Source organism: Chiloscyllium plagiosum, unplaced genomic scaffold (genome assembly GCF_037043375.1).
Source record: "Chiloscyllium plagiosum isolate Xiang-an unplaced genomic scaffold, Cpla_swu_hap1 HiC_scaffold_12, whole genome shotgun sequence".
In the NCBI taxonomy this organism is placed as follows: Eukaryota; Metazoa; Chordata; class Chondrichthyes; order Orectolobiformes; family Hemiscylliidae; genus Chiloscyllium; species Chiloscyllium plagiosum.
Genome location: NW_028270150.1, coordinates 75,971,446 through 75,988,510, shown reverse-complemented (window position 1 = coordinate 75,988,510; position 17,065 = coordinate 75,971,446). Strand labels below are relative to the sequence as shown.

The window sequence follows — 17,065 nt, the reverse complement described above, 5'->3', positions numbered from 1 at the left end:
TGTGCTGAGTTTCGCTGGAGCACTGCAGCAAGCCTGAGACAGAGATATTGGTCAGGGAACAGGAAGGTGTGCTGAAGTGGCAGGCAACTGGAAGCTCAGGGTCTTTGCTTATGGACAGAATGTAGATGTTATGCAACGTTGTCACCCAGACTATGCTTTGTTTCCCCAATATAGAGGAGACCACATTGTGAGCAGCGAATGCAGTGGTATGATTGTGTGAAGTGTAGGTAAAGTGCTGCTTCACCTGGAAGATGTGTTTGGGCCCTCGGATACTGAGGAGGGAGGAGGTAAATGGGCAAATGTTGCACCTTAGGCGGTTGTAGGGCAAGGTGCAATTGGGCTATGGGGGGTATTGGGAGTGAAAATGGAGTGGACCACAATGTCCCGGAAGGAATGGTCCCTGTGAAAGGCTGATAAGGAAGGGGAATATGTATCTGGGTGGTGGCATCCCTCTGGAGGTGGCAGAAATAGTGGCTAATGATCCTCTGGATGTGGATGTTGGTGGAAGGGTAGGGAAGGACAAAGGGGACCCTTTTGCTGTTGTGGGAGGGAAGACAGGGGGTGAGGGCTGATGTGCAGGAAATGGGTTGGACCCGACTGAGGACCCTGTCAACAAAGATGCTGGGGTGTCCTCGATGGAGGAAGAAGGTGGAGATTTCAGACGGTCCCTTGTCAAATTTGTCATCATTGGAACAGATGCGATGGAGACGGAGGAACAGGGAGAATGGAATGGAGCCTTCACAGGAAGCAGAGTGAGAGGATGTATCATCCACGTGGCTGTGGGAGTTGGTGGGTTTATAGTGGATATTGGTGGCCAGCCTATCCCCAGAAATGGAAACAGAGATGTCGAGGAAAGGAAGGGAGGAATCGGAGATGGACCTAGTAAAAGTGAGGGTGGGGTGGAAATTGGAAGCGAAACAGATAAACCTTTGCAATTCCAGATGAGAGAGGGACACATCACTGATGATATCATAGAAATACTGGAGAAAGACTTGTGGGTGAGGGCCGGAATAGGACAGTAACTGGGAATGTTCCTTGTACCCCATAAAGAGACAGGCACAACTGGGGCCTATGTGGGTATCCATGGCCACCTCATTGACCTGAAGGAAATGAGAGTAATTCAGGGTGAAATTCTTCAGGGAGAGGTGAAGCTCTGTAAGCAGAGGAGGGTGGTGGTGGGCGGGGATGGTTCAGGCCTTTGCTCCAGGATGAAGCAGAGAGGCCTGAGACCATCCTGCTGGGGGAATGGATGTGTAAAGGGATTGCACGTCTATGGTAAAGAGGAGGCATCTGGAATTTGCAAACTGGAAATTCTGAAACTGACGTACAACGTCAGAGGAATTGCAGATGTAAGTGGGAAGGGATTGGACCAGGGGAGAAAAAAAATGCGTCAAGGAAGGAAGCGCTGAGCTGTGTGGAGCAGGAGCAGGGAGAAACAGTAGGTCTGTCTGGGTAGTCATAGAGTCATAGAGATGTACAGCACGGAAACAGACCCTTCGGTCCAACCTGTCCATGCCGACCAGATTCCCAACCCAATCTAGTCCCACCTGCCAGCACCCGGCCCATATCCCTCCAAACCCTTCCTATTCATATACCCAACACAAATGCCTCTTAAATGTTGCAATTGTACCAACCTCCACCAGTTCCTCTGGCAGCTCATTCCATACACGTACCACCCTCTGTGTGAAAAAAGTTGCTCCTTTAGTCTGTTTTATATCTTTCCCCTCTCACTTATGACCTCTAGTCCTGGACTCCCCGATCCCAGGGAAAAGACAATTTACCCTATCGGGAAGGAGGTAGAAATGAGTGGGGCTGGGGGATATGAGCTTGGAGGCAGTGGTGAGGGGGAGATAACTATAGTGGACACAGTGGCCTAATATGCCACGGTGGAATCGTGATCCAGGGGGAGACAGTGGGAGGTATATGAGAACTGGCGCTCAGTATTTGCAATGTCGAGGTCAGCATGTCAGATTACAATAGCATCACCCTGTCGGCAGGCTTAACTGGGGTTGAATCTGAGAGCACAGAGTGCATTCAATTTACAGGCAGATAGGTTGGGATGGGTAAGGACAGAGCAGAGAAATTGAGGCAGCCAGTGTCACATCGACAGTTCTCAATGAACAGGTCAAGTGCAGGCCACTAGGAGGAGTCCAAGTGGTGGGAGAGTGTTGGAGGTGGGTGTGGGGGTCTCTGGGATTGGGAGAAGACTCTTGTTCAAAGGTTTGGGCACAGAGGCGAAGGCGACAGAAGAGTTCAACGTTATATTATGACCGAAATTCATGAAGGTGGGAATGCTGAGGGATAGAACCAAGATCTTTGCTGAGTACAGAACATTCAGCATTGGAGAGTGTAAGGTCAGAAGGGATAGTAAACACATGACAGGAGGTGAGGTTTGAAGATGGGATGGAGTCAAAGGGAAGGGGAGGGGGACAAGGTTCAGGAGGGCCATGGGTGTCTCTGAGTTGACACATGAAAGGAAAAGAAAATGTTCCTTGTTCGTATGGCAAATGAGCCGGAGGATGAAGTGGAACTGGGGAGCAGTGCAGCTCTGAGGTGGTGCTGTTGGAGAGAGATGTTGCGGGCGTTCATATGACGATGCATGGCACTGAGTGTGGATCTCAGGATGCAGCAAGAGCAGCTGTCTGTGGAATGTTGAACATCAAGGAGATATCTATGGTCCTCGGTGGATCTCAGGATATCTCAGTTTTCACTCCACTTCACCTGAACCGACAGATTTGCCTTCCTGGTTTTTCGGAGTCAAAAAATTGTTCACTTTAAACTATTAAGTACTTATTTGGATTAAATGCTACATCGATCATATCATGAGGCTTGACTGGAGTATTTTATAAAGTAAATTGTAGACTTTATATCCAGAAATTGCATTGGTGATGCTGATTTTCAGAAATCCTCTTTAACGATTTAAAGTTAAGCCATTCTCATTTGACAGATCATTAAATTGCTTTGTTTATCTGCCCTGCTATTTTCTAGAGATGTATCCTTACTCTTTTGTTTTCTCTTTCTGTCACAGTGTAAAACACTCTCAGGTGTTTGTGACCACATTATCTCTCTATCTTCTGATCCGCTGGTTTCACAATCTGCTCACTTGGAGGTGGTTCAGCTGACAAACATCAAACCCAGTGAAGGATTGGTAAGACCTATGTCTCTTTTGAGTGGAAGCTCAAATATTAGAATTGTGGTTATAGGCAGAAGGCACATGAAGTGACATCAAGGCCACTGCAATTGGTACAACTACCCTCTAGTATAGAGCATAATTCAACTAAACGGATTCCACTATACGATTACCAAATATGGCTTTTTGCGTGAAATCAAGCAAACAAATGGAGCTCAGCATTGTTGCAATTAACTATTAATGCACTTGCAATAAAAAAGAATTGTATGTATACAGTGCTTTCCATGACCCCTGACCCCTGAACCTTCAAGTTCTTTACTGCCAATGTGTTTTTTATTTTGTTTTGTATTTATTAATGGGATGTGAGTGTCACTGGATAGGCCAGCATTTCTTGTCAACCACAATTGCCCTGGAGAGGGTGAGTTGCCTTCCTGAACTGTTGCTGTCTATTTGTTGTAGAAGCACCGACAGTGCTGTTGGGGAGGGAGTTCCAGGGTTTTGACCCAGTGACAGTGAGGGTACGGCAATATAGTTTCAGGTCAGGATTGTGTGTGGCATGGCAGGAAACCTGGAGTTGATTATGTTTACAGGTATCTGCTACCCATGTCCTTCCAGGTGATGGAGGTTTCAGATTTAGAAGAGCCTTGATGAGTTGTCACAGTGTGTATTTTAACTGGTACGTTCAGCTGTCACTGTGCATTGGTGGTGGCTGGAGTGAATGTTGAATATGGTCAATGTGGTATCAATCAAGTAGGCTGTATTTTCCTGAATGATATCGATCTTCTTGAGTGTAGTTGGAGCTGTATTCCCCCAGGCAGGTTGAGAAAATCCCATCTCCTGGCTTGTGCCTTGGCAATGCTGGCAAGGCTTTGGGAAGTGAGGAGGTGAGTCATTTGTCACAGGATTCCCTGCCTCTGACGTCCTGTATTAGGCACATTATTTATATGGAGAAAGGGAGGACTGCAGATGCTAGAGATCAGAGTCGAGAGTGTGTTGCTGAAAGAGCACAGCAGGTCAGGCAGCATCCAAGGAACAGGAGAATCAACGCTTCGGGCATAAGCCCTTCATCAGGAATGAGGGTCAGGACTGAGAGATAAATGGGAGGGGCTGGGTTTGCGGGGAGGTAGCTGGGAAGGTGATAGGTGGATGAAGGTCAGGGAGCTGTGCTTTTCCAGCACCACAACTCTTGACATTATTTATAGGGCATGTTCAGTTCAGTTTCTGGTTGATGGTAAGTCCAGGACATCGATAAGTGAAATTCAGCTATACCATTCATTGTCGAGGGGCAGTGGTTGGCTTCTTTGTCTGTGGTGCTTGTGTGGTAGGAAAGTTATCTGCCATTTTCAGCCCAAGCCTGGATGTTGTCTAGATCTCATTGCATATGAACACAGATTGCTTCAGTGTCTGTGGGTTGAGAATGGTGGTGAACATTGCACAGTCATGAACACACATGCCTTCTGACTGTGCAGTACATCCTGAAGTGATTAAATATTACCCATTTAACTTTCAGTAGCTTCCGCACTGGAGATTCCTGGACTGGGGCCTGCTGTTAGGAACCCATCCAGATATCCACAAGTCCGGCAGCAGAGAGAATCGGTGTGGAAACCATGTCTCTTTTTCCAACAGTCTGTGTTCTGTGGTATAAGATGATCAGTACCAAAGCCAGCGTCCAACAGTGTGCGATGGGAGATCTGAATTGGGCAAGGTTAGGGTAGGGCTCTGGATGTGAGATGCTGTTTAGGGGGGATGTGGGGCAGGCATCGGGGGTGGATGGTGGAGAGGTATAGTTAGTAGTTGCCAAGAGTTAGAGTAGCTATTTAATCCTCAAACATTTTGTGAGTAACTATTAGGCTTTAGTGGTCAGAACTCTCCAAATTCGCCAACGTTAATGGACTCTTTCAGAGGATAGGGAATAGGGAAATTGCCCAACAGAAAATTCAATTTCCCAGGCACTTCCCATGGAGTCAGCAGCATTCAGGTTTCCACATGGTCCCAACACATAACTGCAGTCTACACGGCTCCAACAATTCTCTAGCCATCTGCATCATTGAAATTCATTCCAACATCTCGGAATTGCTTTCAGAAATTTCCAGGAAATAAAATTCTAAGTTTTCAGATTTTTTTAACCTTTCCTTCTGTCGCTTTATTTTTAACTACTGTACTGTCTTTGATTTGTTTTATCATTTATCTCTCTGTACCTGGTTTAACTCTATCTCAAATAAAACCAGAAAGAGCTGGAGAAACTCAGCAGATCTGGCACCACTGTGCAGTGAGAGAAAGAGAGTTAACACTTTGAGTTCAATATGAGTCTTCTTCAGAACCTATGTTCATTGAATAGTGAATAAAGTATAATAAGTTCAAAAAGTTCGAATAAATTCTGGTTTCATCCAAGAAACAAGAAGCGTAGATTGTTTCTCCTGTACAGAGGAAGATATTGTGGGATTAAGGGAGGGATTGTTTGGAGTGAGTAAGAGATGCACCAGGGTGTCCTGGAAAGAATGGTTTCCACCAATTGTGAGGAGAATGCGAATGTTATGCAGAAGGGCTGATGAAGGGCTCATGCCCGAAACGTCGATTTTCCTGCTCCTCGGATGCTGCCTGACCTGCTGTGCTTTTCCAGCACCACTCTAATCTAAAATCTGGTTTCCAGCATCTGCAGTCCTCACTTCTGCCTATGTTGTACAGAAATACTGATCTTCAATATCAATGTTTATGGAGATCCTGTATATCAACGAACAACTATTCATTTGTTGTAAAACGAAACTTGGATCTACAATTTCTTATTCTCTCTACTTCCACATTGATAACTTTTGCATCTTTTAGTTTTGGTTCCCATTGTTTTATTTTTAACATCTTACCAAGTAGAATGTTCAATTTTCTACACATGGCAAAGATTTACAAGGATGTTGCCAGGGTTGGAGGGTTTGAGCTATAGGGCTGAATGGACTGGGGCTGTTTTCCCTGGAGTGTCAGAGGCTGCGAGGTGATCTTATAAAGGTTTATAAAATCATGAGGGACATGGATAGGATAAATAGGCAATGTCTGGGTTTGGGGAGTCTAAAACTAGAGGGCATAGTTTAAGGTGAGAGGAGAAAGATTTAAAAGGGACGTAAGAGGCAACCATTCCACACAGAGGGTGGTGTGTGTATGGAATGAGCTGCCAAAGGAAGTGGTGGAGGCTGGTACAATTACAACATTTAAAAGGTATCTGGATGAATAGGAAGGATTTAGGGGAACATGGGCCAAATGCTGGCAAATGGGACTATATTAATCTAGGATGTCTGGTCAGCATGGATGAGTTGGACCGAAGAGTTTGTTTCCGTGCTGTACATCTGTGTGAACTCATTGATTCTGTGGTACATGGTATATATATTTAATGAGTGATTGTATCGGATGGAATTTATGATATTGACAAAATACATTTGCATTAGTAGAGGTTAATATATAGAAGGAGCTGACCTGGTTACGCTATCAAAACGTTGAATAAGCTTCATTAAAATATATTAAATGAGAACAGGGTTGTGTTCTGCTATGCAGATCTCCCAGTCCAGTAGCCCACCAGTATGCTCTAGGACTGTATATCAAGAATGGATATTTGTCTGAGATCAAATTCCTCTGGAACTGTATCACCAAATTCAGAAAATGGGACTCGAATGGGGAAAAGCCTTTATTTACAAATAAGATAACCATGTTTATGGGGTTCAGGAATTTTATTAAATAAAGATTCAAAAAAAGCACGTAGTGTAAAATGTAATACAATTTCCAGTGTCTCATATTGCATATAATATTACCTCAGGAGAAAGTGAGAACTGCCAATGCTGAAGATTCAGAGTCAAAATGTGTGGTGCTGGAAAAGCACTATTTACAGATCTCCCCACCCCCCACCTCATCCCCAATCCAATCCTCCAACTCAGCACCGCCCTCTTGAACTATCCTACCTGTCCATCTTCTTTCCCACCTATCTGCTCCACCCTCCCCTCCGACCTAACAACATCATCCCCCACCTTCATCTAACTATCGCCTTCCGAAATATCTTCCCCCAGCCCCACTCCCATTTTCCTATTTATCTCTCAGCCCCCTTCCCCACCCCACATTCCTGATGCCAGAATCGTCGACTCTCCTGCACCTTGGATGCTATATGACCTGCTGTGCTTTTCCAGCACCATACTTTATAACATATAATGTTACCTGGGCAGGGGAACAAAATCCAACATTTCCAAGTTTGCTGATGATATAAAAATGGTGGGCGTTTGAGTTGTGAGGAGGATGCAAGGAGGCTTCGGGGTGATCGCGACATGTTGTGTGTGGAGGAAAACACATGGCAGATACAGTATAACATGGATCAATGTGAGATTGTCTACTTCAGTGTCCAAAACAGAAAGGCAAAGTATTATTTACATGGTGATATACTGGGAAGTGTGGATGTACAAAGTGATCTGGGGGTCCTTGAACATAAGTTGTGTTTTGGCCTTTATTGCAAAGGATTTGAGTTCAGAAGTAAAGATGTCTTACTGCAGTTATACAGGTCCTTGGTGAGACCGTACCTGAGGAGTATTACAGTTTTAGTCTCTCTCCCTAAGAAAGGAAATACTTGCCAAAGAGGGAGTGCAGCAGAGATTCATTATGCTGATACTGGGGATAGCAGGACTGTCCTATGAGGACAGATTGGTTCATCTGGCTCTGTACTCTTTAGAGTTTAGAAGGATGAGAGGGGTCCTGACTGAACCATAAAAAGCTCTAACAAAGTGTTCAACAGACTAGATGTAGGGCGGATATTGCCCATGGGTGACAAATCTAAAACCTGGTGACGCAGTCTCAGGCTATGAGATAGGCCATTTACGACTAAGCTAAGGAAACATTTCTTTACTCAGTGGGTGGTTAACTTGTGGAATTCACTCTCATGGAAGGCTGTGGAGGCCAAGTTGTGAAGTATATTCAAGAAAGAGATGGTGCATGATTGGATATTAAAGGCATCTAAGGTTATGGAGAGAAAGTATGAATGTGACATTGAGATAGAGGATCTGCCATGATCATACTAAATGACAGAGCAGGCTTGAAGGTCCAGGTGGCTTACCTCTGCTGCTAGTTTCTGTGTTCTATAACTAATGCATTCTCCATGACCATTTTGATACTTATACATGTTTTAAAAAAGAAAAGTAATTAATCTTTTGTTAAGACTGGTCAAGCCAAGTTGTGCTTCATTTACCTCAAAACTATTTGACAGGAATGAACATTGTTTTACATGAAAATAAAATCTTGGAATAGGAAATTTTATCAAGGCACTCAAAAACACACCAGGTTTTCAGAGATTAGTTATATGAAAGCAGATCAAATTGGTGGATTGGTGTAGAAGCAGAGGATGCTTGGTAAAAGAACCAAAAGTAACTTCCTTATGGTTGGGGTGTGTAATGCAGTGCCTGAGAGACTGGCAGAAGGAAAAGCACTCACTGCTTTCAAAAGGGAATGGGATAAGCAGCTGAGGAGAAAACACGTGCAGGAAAGAAAAGTGGGACCAACTGAATTGCTCATCCAGAGAGTTGGCATGGACATGACTGTTGGAATGGCTTCCTCATGCGCTGTAACTATGTATGATTCATTATGATGTTTGATTTGTGTAACTGCATTTTAATGTTCAGGGTAGCAATCTATTTTTAAACTATTTCACGAAAGTCATCTCTGCAGTGTTTGGATGAAAGATTTTCATATTTGCAAATTCAATTTAGTTGACTGAACGCCAGTATATTGGCTGATAAACCTGTCTTCTGTGATTTAGGCTTCTAAAGGCAATTCAATCTGTTCACATATGATACTGTAGCTTAAAGATTGAATAGATTTGTGAATTTTGCTGGTGCAATGAGTTTTGCAACTTGCTTTTGTAGCACTGCCCATTCTCTGTCGCATTCATTAAAGCGTTAGAACACAGCCACCTTTCTGGTGATTTTCAGAGAAACGGTTACTCATCACATGAAAGCCAAAATAAAGCCAAGACAGAACAATTTGAAAAATGTTGCTGCATAATAGTAAATGTGATGGTAAACGTGAGTATTTTACGTTCAAGATTATCCACCCCATCATGCATTTTCTTTCTGTCTTTGCATAACGAATCTACTCCTTGTAAACCCAGAGATATCTCCTAAGTTCAAAGGATTTTCTTTAGGTAATAGAGCAAGACAAATGATATTAGTTGCGCAAAATCATTTTCAGAGCATTACATTAGAGTATGTAAATTTACAGATGAAAAGGAAGGCATTCAGTCTCCCAAGACACAACCATCCAGCCTAATCCCACTTTCCAAGCCTTGATTTCTGTTACTTGTGTTATAGTTACAGCACCTTGAGTGCAGACCTATACTTCTGTTAGAGACAGTGAAAGGTTTTATCTATACAACCTTTCAAGGATTAAATTACAGACTCCCATCACCCTCTCGCTGAAAAGGATTTTCTACCATTTCCTCTAATCCTTCCTCCAATTACTTTTATGTCTCGGACTGTCTGCTAGGAATGAGTTTATCTGGACAGCATGATGGCTTACAGTGCCAGGGAACCAGGTTCAGCTCCACACTCGGACGACTGTCCGTTTGGTCTTTGCGCATTCTTCCCATGTCTGTATGGGTTCCCTACTGTTTCCTCCCACAATCCAAAGATATGCAGGTTAGGTGCATTGGCCATGGTAACTTGCCCATTATGTGGGTTGGGTGGATTAGCCATGGAGGATTGGTGTGGACTTGATGGGCCAAATGGCCTTCTTCCACGCTGTGGAGAATCTACAATTTTATGGCACAATAAAACAGGCCTGTCCTATCAGTCTATCTTACCAATTCAGAATTTTATATGGAATTTTATCTGAAAGCCAGTGTATTGCTGAGCCCAGGAAGGGGTAGGGGCTGACAGCAGAGATGAGGAGACAGGGCCAGGATTTAGCTGCCCTTTATCTACACCACGATGATCGAGGGAGTGGGTGTGGTCTTTTGCCTGGACAGCCATCTATCTCCCTGTTGAGTCCTGAGCAGGTAGTGGTTTGTTGTGTGGGAAAGAAGGAAGTAGCAAAGGAGTCAGAGAATCAGGTAGGCCACAAAAGAGAACTGGGGAGACAAAGTGTTGCAAGGATTTGGGGGCACTTGGAGCCTGCAAGTGGGTAAGGAGGACACAGGGACCATGGTGTCAGGTGGGACTGGGGGGGTGGAGTAACCAGAATATATGGATGATTGCGAGAGAGAGAGAGAGAGCAATGGGCTGCAAGGGAATGGAAGAGAGCGCAAAGCTGCAAGTGGTTTGTGAGAGAGGGAGGGCCTGCAAGGAACAGTTGTCAAGCTATCAACAAGAAAACTCTCCGCTGACCATGCACTAGGAAGACTTGAAATCACTATGGAAATGAATCACTTTGCAAAGAATGTGGAATCATAACCTAAGGTTGCATATGTTGAGGAGTTACTATATGGGGAAAATGCAGTGGAGGTTATTGTAATGAGCACTGTCAGTTAATTTTAAATCTGAGATTGAGATTGCAGATATCATAAAAAGAGGTGGAAGTGCCTGGTAGAGTATTTTAGATTTGTGATGGAAATGGATTAGCTGTGAACTCAACTACTGGAAGCTGTATTAAGGATAATGGTTTTTACATGGAGAAGTATCTGTCAGTTATCTGGAAAAAAAATGGATGTTACTCACTTATTTGGGCTTCTAGTGATTTAAATACTGTGTTTGCGAGGAAATTAATGTTCACCTTGGATGTTATGGCACTACATTTATTAGAGGGCTGATGATTATAGAGGATATTGATGAATTGACCATTTGATTAGTGTGCAGGACAGGCATGTTCCTGTGAAAATGAAGGTCAGGAGTGGCAGGATTTCAGAATCTTGGATGACAGGGGAAATTATCTGCTTAATCAAAAAATCTATTGGGCACAAACTTGTCTCTGCTGCCACCTCCATGGATCTGCACTGGATGCAGAAGCCACTGGGAACCCAAACTCACCTCCCACACCATCACGATAAGTTCATGCTGCTGGGCCCACTTGAATCCGTGTTTCTTGGCCCACTCGGGTCAGTGTTTCTGGGCCCATTCGGGTCCATGTTGCTAGGCCCACTCGGGTCAGTGTTTCTGGGCCCACTCGGGTCCATATTGCTGGGCCCACTTGGGTCCGTGTTGCTGGGCCCACTTGGGTCCGTGTTGCTGGGCCCACTTGGGTCCGTGTTGCTGGGCCCACTTGGGTCCGTGTTGCTGGGCCCACTTGGGTCCGTGTTGCTGGGCCCACTTGGGTCCGTGTTGCTGGGCCCACTTGGGTCTGTGTTGCTGAGCCCACCCGGGTCTGTGTTGCTGGGCCAACTCGGGTCCGTGTTTCTGGGCCCACTTGGGCCCGTGTTACTAGGCCCACTTGGATCCGTGCTGCTGAGCCCACCCAGGTCTGTGTTGCTGGGCCCACTTGGGCCCGTGTTACTAGGCCCACTTGGATCCGTGTTGCTGGGCCCACTCAGGTCTGTGTTGTTGGGCCCACTTGGGTACATGTTGTTGGTCCACTTGGGTCCATGTTGCTGGGCCCACTCAGGTCCATGTTGTTGGGCCCACTTGGGTACATATTGTTGGCCCACTCAGGTCCATGTTGCTGGGCCCACTCAGGTCCATGTTGTTGGGCCCACTCGGGTCCATGTTGTTGGGCCCACTCGGGTCCATGGCTGGGCTCACTCAGTTCGGTGCTGCTGGGACCACTGGGGTCCGTGTTGCTGGGCTCACTCAGTTCGGTGCTGCTGGGCCCACTTGAGTCCATGCTGCTGGGCCCACTCACTGCTGCTGATGCCATCACCACAATCAAGCCCTTCAGCAAGGGGCAAGTAAAATAAAATAGAAAAAAAGTTAAAAAAGGACAAGAAAAGAGAGCAAAAAAAAAAGAAAAGAAAAGACAATGGAGCATACCAGCTTGGGCTCAGAACCGCTACTCCACCACCATCTTACCCAGGTCAGTCGTGGCTATCATGGACGTGCATACACCCTATATTCAAGCTGTGCAAACAAATCGTTCTTCTCAATTTTCCAGTCAATCTGTGCTCAATGTAGACACTTAACTTCAAATTGTTGGTTAGCTTGGACACTTTTATTCACTTCTTGTGGTTGCTTTCCTTGTGAACCCAATGCGTTTGTTTCCTTAATTATACAACTGGAAGATTGTTCCTTAATTTGCAAGAGCCCTTGCACTGGTACTAATGATCTTTTCTTGGAAGATGATGAAATATTCTAATTGAATTTGAGTGTTCCCAGCATCTGACATCAGATTTGAGGTCTGCCATAAAAATTTGTTCTTCACACTGAACAACTTGAGTTAAAGATTCATCAATGAGCTTAAGTGGGACTTATTATCTTCCACTTCATTTGTTTCTCTTTGCCAACTCTTGTCATGAGCATGTCTGACTATGAACATTCTTCAATTTTGATAAGAGTGGAAAATATTAATGTCAACCCTGTACAGTCACAGATTATATTATGTAAGATATGTTTAATAGATAACAGTTCATACATAATATGAAATGATACTCTCCTATCATTTTGCATTCAGCTATGAATGTAGGAACCCTTATAAAATCTTTGACTCAATTTCCTTTAAACAGTTTTTTGAAGACTTGTTGCTCAACAATGCCCATTTCCTTGACAATGTGATTTTAAGACTAGCTGCTTCTTGAACAGTTGTGGCGTGACTGGTTATTTCCCATGCCGATTCTCTGTTAACAGTAACCGGTTTAACATCTCCTGCCTTTGGAATCTGGCTGAGGTCAGGACATGCATTTGTGTGAAGAGCGACAATTTGTTAATGAGAAATGTTTACACATTCTCTGTTATCTGATACCCCCATGTCGCAAAGCTGCTTGTAGCAAACCTTGAAAGCTGTATTTTCTGCACTGTGTGGTTTCACTGTTAATGCTGTAAACACTATTTCTTCTAACATGGTGCATTATCAGATAGTATAGTGTCACCTGTATCATGCTTAAAATTACTGAGATGTCTATTGACATAAATATATTCTTACTAAAATACTTGGCTTGGATCATTTGTTTCCCACAGGAACACACATCCCAGAATGTTCACCTTGTGACCTCATTTGGAGGATTGAGAATTGTTGAGACTCCATGTCAGACCTAGGACAATGGGGAGATCCAGCTTATGAGCAGGTCCGGCCATTAAACAGCACTCAGTCACTGACTGAAACTAATTCACTCACTCACGCACTTCTCACTCTGTCAACATGCTCACTTCTTTGGTATCCCACTATGGGCTTGGAAGGCTTCAAGTTTCCGATTTCCTTGGTCGATAGCATTCTTGCCTTTCTGTTCAGAGATGCCCATGCCCAGATTCCAATTTATGGGAATTTCCGCCATTGCGTTTTTAACATCTACCCGAAGCACCTGATCTGCTCGATCATGCACTTGTGTACTTGCTGTTCGGTCAGCGCACCAGGCTCTGTCTCAACGAGGTTGTAACAGACATGTCCGGTATGTCTCTGGCATTTTTGTACAACAAATCCTGCAATATCCATGCTGTGCAGGTTGTCACAAATAGGCATTTTGCTCAACCTTTGCCAAAATATCTTGTTAATATATCTAGGCTTTAGAGTGGTCAACTTGTCCGGTAACTTCAATGTGCCTCCAGGTGACAATGATACATAAGTCATGCACACTGGGTGGGTTGGGCTGGAATGGTGGGGTATTGGTGGTATTGCACTCGGGAAGGCAATCCTACTATTCTGGGTCTTCTGCTTACCCCTGGAACTGAGGAATGTATTCCATTTTAATGGAGCTATGTATACATATGATACAGTCCCATCCCCTTAGCCACCATCACACCACAAAGCTTCTTCTCCTGTTGTGGTCCAATTAGTTTCATTTCTGCCATTCCCTTGCGGAGGTAGGGCTGGTGGCCTTAGTTTAACAACTGGTAATACTGGTACAGCTGTCATTACTTTGGTCATCTTTTGTTTCCTTATTAATTGATGAATGCGTTTTATTCATTCCACATGTGCTTGAAGCACTAATGTTAAGGTCATCTTTGTCTTTCTTTTCTTATTTTGCTCTATTCTCCTTGTGTGGTGGGTAGGCTCAGAGGGTTCCAACCCATTTTAATCTTTTGGCCAATTAGTTTCTTATGTTTTCTGGGAATCATGTGAGGGATCCCTCCAATCCCCAGGCTAGTTTCTTCTTTTTGTTATCTGTTTTATTTGTAGGATTAGCAAGTGGCAGCCCTGCGGTCCCCTGCCCCTCCATCGAGGTGTGATTTGGATCCTGCCTGCACCCTTCTATATCAGGGATTACTGGTTCACACTAATCTATCCATTTCAGTTAAAACCCTACACACAGATGACAACCCTCAGAAGTCTCTTTCCCTCAAGGCGTAACTTGGAATGTCTCCCAGTTAAATTTAACCATCCAAGAGGATCCCTGCCTTTCAATCAAGGTGTGCCTCAAGGTTGCCTCTGACTATGTCTCAAAGTCACAACATTTACTCCTCTACTACTGACTGCCCTTTGAGACAGAGTGGACCCTTTTCAGGTTCGGATAGGAGACTGTGAGGAGACACTGAACAAACAGAGGTTACAGGTCACTATGAGCACAGGGTACTCACATAATCTGGTCCCTCTGCCCGCTGGTGGTCCATGCTTCACCGATCTGGCCGACTATGCCAAATTGTTGTGGCAGAATGACTGAATGAATCATTTGACACTCAGGTTCACTTCAAGCATCAAAGAGTTTATTATTTTCCAAACTAAGGTAAGGGGAAAGCCTCAAGAGACATCTCCATAAAGGGAAGCATATACTTTTTATATGTTTATATTTAGCCTGTCCTTGGCTATTACAAACTAATCATGTCATTAATTGATGACATACATATCAAATGACAGTGTGAGGTCATCCCATGATCTCATGGCTACAATTACCTGGGGGTCATTAGTGATGTGGTCTGAACTCTTCCCTTCTATCCAATGCTGAATACCAAACTCTGGACCAGCCTGTTATGGAGACTTCTATCAGAGTTTCACAAAGATGTTTCTTATTAAACCCTCTCTATACAAACAGCATCTGCATTTTTTGCCTCGATTCAACAGGACCCTTTGATACACATTTCACAAAACCCTTTGTTTGTTATCTTAATCTTGTCACCTGGGATATATTCCTTTAACAAAAGCTGTAATCACTCTACAGTTTAACTTCAGACATCAGCTAAGTATCTTACCCATCCATTTTCTCTCAACTGAGAATCACTTTCAGCAAATTTTATACTGCTTCAGTCATGGGCAGTTATAACAGACTTCAAACATATCTAGCATTTCAAATCTGAGCTTCCACGAGATACTGTGGGCCATCAACAGCAGTAGAATGGCACTGCAGAACAATCTGTAATCTCATAGTCTGGCATATCCTCCACTCTACCATCAACATCTAGATGGGACTTCTTCCCAGTTCAGTGAAGTGTACCAGGAGCAGCACCACAACTACCTAATAATGAAGAGTCAATCTGATGACATTACAACACAGGGCTATTTGTACGCCAGTAGCAATAGCAGTATACAGTAGACAGACCGATGCAATATCACAGCAAACCAATCAGACTTAATCACTTCACTGAGTTGTAGATGGTGGGAGACAATTAAATAACTAACTGAGGGGGAAAGCAGCCCAAATATTCCCATTTTCAATGAGAGGGGAGCCCAACACACTAGTTCAGAAATATTTGCATCCATCTTCATCCAGAAATGCCAAGTAGATGATCCCTCTTGAACTCGTTGAGGTCCCCAGCTACGTAGATGAGTCTTGATGTCTGCAGTCTGAATGAATTTTTCCTTCACTGTGATTTAAATGCTGGATCACCATCTCTTTATGTTCTTCAGTGGTCTCCTTATATTTTTCTGTTAGACTTTGTCAGCCTTGACTTCTAAATCTTGCCTACATTGCTTTAATTCTGGCTTAGCGATGTCCCCAGTGCTGCCATCTCATTTTAAAATTACTTCTGTGGTTTTTGATTTCCTTTACTGTGGTCATGTCTCATGGTACCTGCCTGTTGTGCTGACAGCATTTCTTCTCAGCTGTGAGTGCTTTTAGCTGTCTCATCCCACGTTGTATTTTTCAACAACTTTTGCCACTTGCCTCCCAGGCATTTCAACTTTACTTACAGCATCTCTGATGTCTCTTGGCTGAACCTTGATTTGTTTCTGCAGTTTATCATCAGTAAACATCAGTAATCTCTAATGGCTAAATGTGGTGAGTGTACTGGCTCCAGGTAGCTTCCAGATCATATTGTCCCTGTGCTTTCCCCATGGCTGTGGATTCTGCCTTGTTGAACCTTTGCTCTATTGCAGGCTTCTGGAGTGTTCATCTCTTCCATCTGCTGGCTGTCTGCACTGTTAATTCTCTTAGAGTTGTATCTGAAAGGTTTTTCTGAGTTCACTGGAATCCGCTCTGCTGCTCACCTTGCTGTGTGATAAATGCCCACCGCCAACTTTCTCTCTCTCAGCTGCTGGCAGCGGTTCCAGAAAACACTGTCATGCATGAACCTTAGAGGCCCAGGCAGCTGGAAAAAAAGCTAGATGGCATGCTATTCACCAAGGGTCACCATGTCTGAGCTATCTCCACTATTGGTCACCATAAGCTAAATTTGTTGCCACCATTTTCCTTTGAGGGTTAAGTCTACGTAGACCATGTGGTCGAGTGGGTAGAGAAAAACTACTTGTTAGTCTAATGAGAAGAGGGTCTTGTTTCAAACAAGATGGTGTTTATTGCATGATAGCAACTGTATACAAGTTAGACTGTTGTGTTGGACATATGAGGGAGACCTAGACAATTAATCTGCTTCACATTACTTTGTATCTTACTTAAATCATTCAAGGTGTAATGTGTGATAGTCATCAGCATTTATCTCTGTACAGGGATAAAAATGTTCCCTTTTTAACTTAGGT

General features: G+C 44.0%; 1 protein-coding gene across 10 annotated transcripts in view; it reads left to right on the top strand.

Annotated features, from left to right (window-relative positions):
• The window catches only part of cnksr2a (connector enhancer of kinase suppressor of Ras 2a), a 490,411-nt gene that overhangs the window by 192,822 nt on the left and 280,524 nt on the right, over window positions 1-17,065 (top strand). For all 10 annotated transcript variants that reach the window (XM_087992951.1, XM_087992946.1, XM_087992950.1 and 7 more), the window contains exon 6: window positions 3,029-3,148. In XM_087992951.1, coding sequence (XP_087849077.1) covers window positions 3,029-3,148 — 120 coding nt within the window. The remainder of the gene's footprint in view (window positions 1-3,028; window positions 3,149-17,065) is intronic.